The sequence below is a fragment of the Hyperolius riggenbachi genome, chromosome 7 (assembly GCF_040937935.1).
Source record: "Hyperolius riggenbachi isolate aHypRig1 chromosome 7, aHypRig1.pri, whole genome shotgun sequence".
Classification (NCBI taxonomy): Eukaryota; Metazoa; Chordata; class Amphibia; order Anura; family Hyperoliidae; genus Hyperolius; species Hyperolius riggenbachi.
Window position 1 is genome coordinate 3,265,209 of NC_090652.1, and position 8,122 is coordinate 3,273,330.

General features: G+C 53.0%; 2 protein-coding genes across 2 annotated transcripts; both read left to right on the forward strand.

The window, feature by feature from the left end:
* Positions 1 to 1,123: 1,123 nt before the first annotated feature.
* Positions 1,124 to 2,510, forward strand: LOC137525313 (putative uncharacterized protein ENSP00000383309). Its single transcript, XM_068246368.1, has 2 exons — positions 1,124 to 1,667; positions 1,759 to 2,510. The coding sequence occupies exons 1-2, from the start codon at positions 1,124 to 1,126 to the stop codon at positions 2,508 to 2,510; spliced, it is 1,296 nt and encodes a 431-aa protein (XP_068102469.1).
* A 381-nt stretch (positions 2,511 to 2,891) lies between these two features.
* Positions 2,892 to 4,571, forward strand: LOC137525314 (putative uncharacterized protein ENSP00000383309). Its single transcript, XM_068246369.1, has one exon. It carries the CDS (start codon positions 2,892 to 2,894, stop codon positions 4,569 to 4,571), a length of 1,680 nt encoding a protein of 559 aa, XP_068102470.1.
* Positions 4,572 to 8,122: the final 3,551 nt, after the last annotated feature.

The window sequence follows — 8,122 nt, forward strand, 5'->3', positions numbered from 1 at the left end:
TATATAGCGTGGCTGAGCGAGGTGCACAGTGGCAGTACACACAATGCTATATAGTCAGGCTAAGCCGTGTACACAGAGTGTCAGAAAACACAATGCTATATATAGCCTGGCTGAGCGAGGTGCACAGTGGCAGTACACACAATGCTATATAGTCAGGCTAAGCCGTGTACACAGAGTGTCAGAAAACACAATGCTATATATAGCGTGGCTGAGCGAGGTACACAGTGGCAGTACACACAATGCTATATAGTCTGGCTGAGCCGTGTACACAGAGTGGCAGTAAACACAATGCTATATATAGCGTGGCTGAGCGAGGTGCACAGTGGCAGTACACACAATGCTATATAGTCAGGCTAAGCCGTGTACACAGAGTGTCAGAAAACACAATGCTATATATAGCGTGGCTGAGCGAGGTACACAGTGGCAGTAAACAATGCTATATATAGTGTGGCTGAGCGAGCGGTGTACTACTGTTCCCAGCAGCGACACACAATGACTGGGGGGGACCCTGGCTAGCGTGGCTGGAGAGCGAACTACCCTGCCTGCCTACCCAAAGCTAAACCCACAGACAAATGGCGGAGATATGACGTGGTTCGGGTATTTATTTACCCGAACCACGTGACCGTTCGGCCAATCAGAGCGCGTTCGGGCCCGAACCACGTGACCCGTTCGGCCAATCACAGCGCTAGCCGAACGTTCGGGGAACGTTCGGCCATGCGCTCTTAGTTCGGCCATGTGGCCGAACGGTTTGGCCGAGCACCGTCAGGTGTTCGGCCGAACTTGAACATCACCCGAACAGGGTGATGTTCTGCAGAACCCGAACAGTGGCGAACACTGTTCGCCCAACACTATTGGAGGGATCAGGGGTGGGGCTTCATGTTAATGCTGCTGAATAAACAGTTACCGGCATTCTGCAGTCATGGGACATGTGGCTGGGAGGGAGGAGATTACCCTGACAGATGCATGTTACATTAACACAGAAAGAATACCTTGTGATAAAAGCAAGCAGCCGTTACTGGGTGGGCCGCTGGTTAGTACATAAATCTTGGTAACATATAACGTTCCCCTGTGAAGTGATCCTTATTTTGGTCAGAAAGTAAACGACGTTGCTGCCATAGAATAAATGGTCTCCCATCCACCAGCATCGAGTTCCCTGCAGCAGCCCAGTCAGCGTTTGCCAAGAACTCCCTTCCCCGCAGACACAGCAGCACCCGGGCCAAGAGCGAGGAAGCCTGACAGCCGTCTCCTCCGGGCAAAGGTTATTCCGGGTGACTTGGGAACGCAGATCTCCACAGCGTCAGTGCACAGATCTCCACAGCGCCAGAGAGCAGATCTCCAGAGCGTCAGAGCGCAGATCTCCGCAGCGTTAGAGCGCAGATCTCCGCAGCGTCAGAGCGCAGATCTCCGCAGCGTCAGAGCGCAGATCTCCACAGAGTCAGAGCGCAGATCTCCACAGCAGATCTCCACAGCATCAGAGAGCAGATCTCCGCAGCGTCAGAGCGCAGATCTCTGCAGCGTCAGAGGGCAGATCTCCACAGAGTCAGAGCGCAGATCTCCACAGCAGATCTCCACAGCATCAGAGAGCAGATCTCCACAGCGTCAGAGCGCAGATCTCCGCAGCGTCAGAGCGCAGATCTCCGCAGCGTCAGAGCGCAGATCTCCGCAGCGTCAGAGAGCAGATCTCCGCCGCGTCAGAGCGCAGATCTCCGCAGCGTCAGAGCGCAGATCTCCGCAGCGTCAGAGCGCAGATCTCCGCAGCGCCAGAGCGCAGATCTCCACAGCGTCAGGACGCAGATCTCCGCAGCGCCAGAGCGCAGATCTCCGCAGCGTCAGAGCGCAGATCTCCGCAGCGTCAGAGCGCAGATCTCCACAGCGTTAGAGCGCAGATCTCCACAGCGTCAGAGCGCAGATCTCCGAAGCACCAGAGCGCAGATCTCCACAGGATCAGAGCGCAGATCTCCACAGCGTTAGAGCGCAGATCTCCGCAGCGTCAGAGCGCAGGTCTCCACAGCATCAGAGCGCAGATCTCCACAGCGTCAGAGCGCAGATCTCCACAGCAGATCTCCACAGCGTCAGAGAGCAGATCTCTGCAGCGTCAGAGCGCAGATCTCCACAGCAGATCTCCACAGCGTCAGAGAGCAGATCTACACAGCGTCAGAGCGCAGATCTCCGCAGCGTCAGAGCGCAGATCTCCGCAGCGCCAGAGCGCAGATCTCCACAGCGTCAGAACGCAGATCTCCACAGCGTCAGAACGCAGATCTCCGCAGCGCCAGAGCGCAGATCTCCACAGCGTCAGAGCGCAGATCTCCACAGCGTCAGAGCGCAGATCTCCGCAGCGCCAGAGCGGTGATCTCCACAGTGTCAGAGCGCAGATCTCCACAGCGTTAGAGCGCAGATCTCCGCACCGTCAGAGCGCAGGTCTCCACAGCGTCAGAGCGCAGATCTCCACAGCAGATCTCCACAGCGTCAGAGAGCAGATCTCCACAGCGTCAGAGCGCAGATCTCCGTAGCGTCAGAGAGCAGATCTCCGCAGCGTCAGAGAGCAGATCTCCGCAGCGTCAGAGAGCAGATCTCCACAGCGTCAGAGCGCAGATCTACACAGCGTCAGAGCACAGATCTCCGCAGCGCCAGAGCGCAGATCTCCACATTAATGCTGCTGAATAAACAGTTACCGGCATTCTGCAGTCATGGGACATGTGGCTGGGAGGGAGGAGATTACCCCGACAGATGCATGTTACATTAACACAGAAAGAATACCTTGTGATAAAAGCAAGCAGCCGTTACTGGGTGAGCCGCTGGTTAGTACATAAATCTTGGTAACATATAACGTTCCCCTGTGAAGCGATCCTTATTTTGGTCAGAAAGTAAACGACGTTGCTGCCATAGAATAAATGGTCTCCCATACGCCAGCATCGAGTTCCCTGCAGCAGCCCAGTCAGCGTTTGCCAAGAACTCCCTTCCCCGCAGACACAGCAGCACCCGGGCCAAGAGCGAGGAAGCCTGACAGCCGTCTCCTCCGGGCAAAGGTTATTCCGGGTGACTTGGGAACGCAGATCTCCAGAGCGTCAGTGCACAGATCTCCACAGCAGATCTCCGCAGCGTCAGAAAGCAGATCTCCACAGCGTCAGAGCGCAGATCTCCACAGCGTCAGAGCGCAGTTCTCCGCAGCGTCAGAGCGCAGATCTCCGCAGCGTCAGAGCGCAGATCTCCACGGCAGATCTCCACAGCGTCAGAGAGCAGATCTCCACAGAATCAGAGCGCAGATCTCTGCAGCGTCAGAGAGCAGATCTCCACAGCGTCAGAGCGCAGATCTCCGCAGCGTTAGAGCGCAGATCTCCGCAGCGTCAGAGCGCAGATCTCCGCAGCGTCAGAGAGCAGATCTCCACAGCGTCAGAGAGCAGATCTCCACAGCGTCAGAGCGCAGATCTCCACAGCGTCAGAGCGCAGATCTCCGCAGCGTCAGAGAGCAGATCTCCACAGCGTCAGAGCGCAGATCTCCGCAGCGTCAGAGCGCAGATCTCCGCAGCGTCAGAGCGCAGATCTCCGCAGCGTCAGAGCGCAGATCTCCGCAGCGTCAGAGCGCAGATCTCCGCAGCGTCAGAGCGCAGATCTCCGCAGCGTCAGAGCGCAGATCTCCGCAGCGTCAGAGCGCAGATCTCCGCAGCGTCAGAGCGCAGATCTCCGCAGCGTCAGAGCGCAGATCTCCACAGCGTCAGAACGCAGATCTCCGCAGCGCCAGAGCACAGACCTCCACAGCGTCAGAGCGCAGATGTCCACAGCAGATCTCCACAGCGTCAGAGAGCAGATCTCCACAGCGTCAGAGCGCAGATCTCCACAGCGTCAGAGCGCAGATCTCCACGGCAGATCTCCACAGCGTCAGAGAGCAGATCTCCACAGCATCAGAGCGCAGATCTCTGCAGCGTCAGAGAGCAGATCTCCACAGCGTCAGAGCGCAGATCTCCGCAGCGTTAGAGCGCAGATCTCCGCAGCGTCAGAGCGCAGATCTCCACGGCAGATCTCCACAGCGTCAGAGAGCAGATCTCCACAGCATCAGAGCGCAGATCTCCGCAGCGTCAGAGAGCAGATCTCCGCAGCGCCAGAGCGCAGATCTCCACAGCGCCAGAGCGCAGATCTCCACAGCGTTAGAGCGCAGATCTCCGCAGCGCCAGAGCGCAGATCTCCACAGCGTCAGAGCGCAGATCTCCACAGCGTCAGAGCGCAGATCTCCACAGCGTCAGAGCGCAGATCTCCGCAGCGTCAGAGCGCAGATCTCCACAGCATCAGAGCGCAGATCTCCGCAGCGTCAGAGCGCAGATCTCCTCAGCGTCAGAGCGCAGATCTCCACAGCGTCAGAGCGCAGATCTCCACAGCGTCAGAGCGCAGATCTCCACAGCGTCAGAGCGCAGATCTCCGCAGCGTCAGAGCGCAGATCTCCGCAGCGTCAGAGCGCAGATCTCCACAACGTTAGAGCGCAGATGTCCGAAGCGTCAGAACGAGACGGGATGGAGAATACTAGTGAGGAGCAGAAATTTCGCCTTTTTGTTATTACAACACGAAATTGTAATTCGTAATTATCAGAGAATTTCGTGTTACGCGTAATTTCATAATTTCTTGTAAAACAAGAAAAATACACAAAATTATGGGTAACAGTAATTTCGTGGTTTACGTGAATATGTGTCCTGACAAACACACCTAATTTTAATAATTTTAGTTATTACGAAAATGTCATCATAAAAACGATCATAATGAAAAAAACTTAATTATGAAAAATTCATGTATGGTTAAAATTGTGTGAGATGTGATTATGATTCTCCATTACGATCGCAATTATTTATTATTTATTTATAATTGTAAAAAATTGTAAAAAATTGTGCAAAATTTTATGAAATCTTGATTATCACATTGCGATCATCACTAGATATTACTGACAAAGCTGCGAGGACGGACTACAACACCACCACTTCTGTCCAATATAACGTGTGCTAGACTCACCTACAACCCCTGAGACCCCCCCAAGGAGCTCTGTGGCTTTAAAAATTGGTGGTCCTGCGAACAGGAAAATTAGTTGGGGGTTCTAAGGGCCAGTGCACACCACAAAGCGCTAGCGTAATCGCAAACGCTCAGCGCTTTTTGAAGTGATTTTCCTAGGCGATTCTAGGCATGTGCCTAATGATTTTCTAATCATGCCTAGCGATTTTTGGAGCATTTTTAAGTAGCATTTTTTTATTTTTTAGATACAGTACAGCTACTAGTGTACTGTTTTTTGTCACAAAAACGCTTGGAAAATCGCCCTGATCTATCGCTTTTCCGAGTGATTTTCCACTTTCCTATACTTAACATTTAGGACCCATTTCCACTTGTGCGTCGCGATTTCAACGGGAAAATCGCACAACAAATCCGCATGCGGTTGCGTTGTCATTTCGATGCAGATTTTCACGCGGAATCGCTAGCAGTTTGTGCAACGCGATTTTAACCATCAATGCATTGACATGGGTTTTTAAACGAAAACGCACGCGCAAACATCGGGAAAACCTCAAGACTAAAACGCTTGCGTTTTTCCTATTTAGTTACATTACTGACGAATTGCGTGTGGGTGTGCGGCGTGCGAATTCTGATGGCTCTGCCATGCAGATTTTTTCTTCACGACAAACCGCACAGAATCCCGCACATGTGGAAACAGTCCCATCCACTTGTGTTGTCTATGCGAATCTGCATGCAGATTTGCTGTAGTGGAAACTGGCCCTCAGGCTGAATCGCTTCAGAAATCAGCAGAAATGCTGCAGGACCCGCGTTTGCAAGGAAATCGCATCGCTCTGGTGCGCTTCATCCTATCCAAATACATTAGCCAAGCGCTTTTCAAAGCAATGGCTCTTGGTGTGCACCAGTTCTGAGGGCTCGTTTCCACTATTGCGGTGCGGAATCGCCTGGATTCCACCGCTGATGAAATCGCATGCGGACGCGATTCCCCATGCGTTTTTGCCGCAAATTCGCATGCGAATTCGCATAGGTGAGGGTATATGCGATTTTAACCATGTCACTGCCTGTGTGAATTTACATTGGTACCTATGCGAATTTGCGGCAAAAAACACATGGTGACGTCGCATGCGATTTCCCTATTAAATACATTGCATGCGATTCGCATGCATTCCACTCGCAGGCGAATTCTGCGGCTCTTTTGTGCGTTTTTTCACCGCTGAAAAAAACGCACCTCAACAACGCTACAGTGGAAACAGGCCCATCCACTTGCATTACATGTGCGAATCCGCTTGCGATGGACGCATGCGGATTCGCGATAGTGGAAACGAGCCCTAAGTCAGTGTGGGCTTTGTTATGGGGGCACCAGTAATAGCCATTGGGGAATATTCCCGACCACATGCTAGAGCGTGTACAGCGGACCCACAGCGTCACTAAGTGTTCTGCCATTGGTGGATCGCTTAATAATGCATGAGCGAATGGGGTTCCTTTCATTCCTATCTGCCCATTGTCCCTCCTCCCCTCTCCACGGGACAGTACACAGTCTCTGTACAGCACTGCTCCAGAAACTCCATATATCGAGCCTATGCTTCACACTTTAGGATAAAACTTCCTACACATGTCAGATAGAAGTTGTTCACTATGAACGACTGATTGAAAGATTATCGTTCATCATGAAGCTGTTTATCGTTAAAGAAAAGGGAAGCAGAGGACTGAAAAAGACAACCATAAATGACAGTTCTTGTCACTTTGGCTGATCTGCTCAATTAGCCAAGTCCATAGTCAAGAGTGTGTAGAGGAATTGGTAGATCATGTCGAAGTGAGAAGGACAGGGGCTCTTCCCGGCCATGTGTGTGAATTATCTGACGATTCATCGGTAGTTGTGTCTGCACCCGCCATCGCGTGTCGCTCAGGACTCGGCCCTCCACCATTTGTTATGAGTGACCTCCCTCCTCTGACTTGTGTACAGAGCTTTGATAACAGAAGATTAGTGTCACCGTTGTCCTGTTTGTCCTTATTGTGGTGGGCGCTTCATAGCCTGGAAGCAAATCTATCCAGCTCATTTTACTTTCACCGCCATGTTCACCTTCAAACTAGGGATAAGTGAGATCAATTTCACCAAAAACCAAACTGTCCAGGAGGGTGGGCGGGGTCCCCCAGTGAGGGTGAACTCACCTAAGCCGCCGCCTCTCTCTGACGCGCTCCACACTGCTCTCCATTGCTATGGTGGAAGTGTGGGCAAGGTGTAAAGCAGCTTGGAGTGCACCAGCTAAGGCGTCGGCTCAGGTGACTCAGCCCCTTCTGCCACTGCCCACAACCCTGCATGCTCTGCAACAGTTCTGCTTTTTGCAAAATTAATTTCATCCTTAGCCCAGACCTCAGCTTTAACCACTTGAGGACCCAGCCTTTCTTAAGGACCAGCGCTGTTTTAGCTGATCTGTGCTGGGTGGGCTGTGCAGCCCCCAGCACAGATCAAACACCAGGCAGAGCGACCAGATCGCCCCCCTTTTTTCCCCACTAGGGGGATGATGTGCTGGAGGGGTCTGATCGCTCCTGCCTGCCTGGGTGTTGCGGGGCGGGGGGGGGGGGGGGCACCTCAAAGCCCCCCTCCGCGGCGAAATCCCCCCCCCCTGCCTCTCCTCCCTCCCTTCCCCGGAGATCGGAGGCTGCACAGGAACGGATCTGTCCTGTGCAGCCTCTAACAGGCTCCTGCCTGTCATGTGACAGCGATCCCCGGCCGCTGATTGGCCGGGGATCGCTGATCTGGTACAACGCTGCTACTGTTAGCAGCATTGTACAAATGTAAACAAAGCGGATTATTTCCGCTTGTGTTTACATTTAGCCTGCGAGCCGCGATCGGCGGCCCGCAGGCTATTCACGGAGCCCCCCGCCGTGAATTGACAGGAAGCAGCCGCTCGCGCGAGCGGCTGGTTCCTGATTAATTAGCCTGCAGCCGGCGACGCAGATGTGCGTCGCTGGTCCTGCAGCTGCCACTTTGCCGACGCGCGTTATGAGTGCGCGGTCGGCAAGTGGTTAAGGTGGCCACACACAATACAATAAAATAATCAGATTTTACGGCAATTCAATAAAAACTATCGTATTGCCGAAAAAATTGAAAGCTTTTTTTTCATTCGTCTGAAAAATCCGA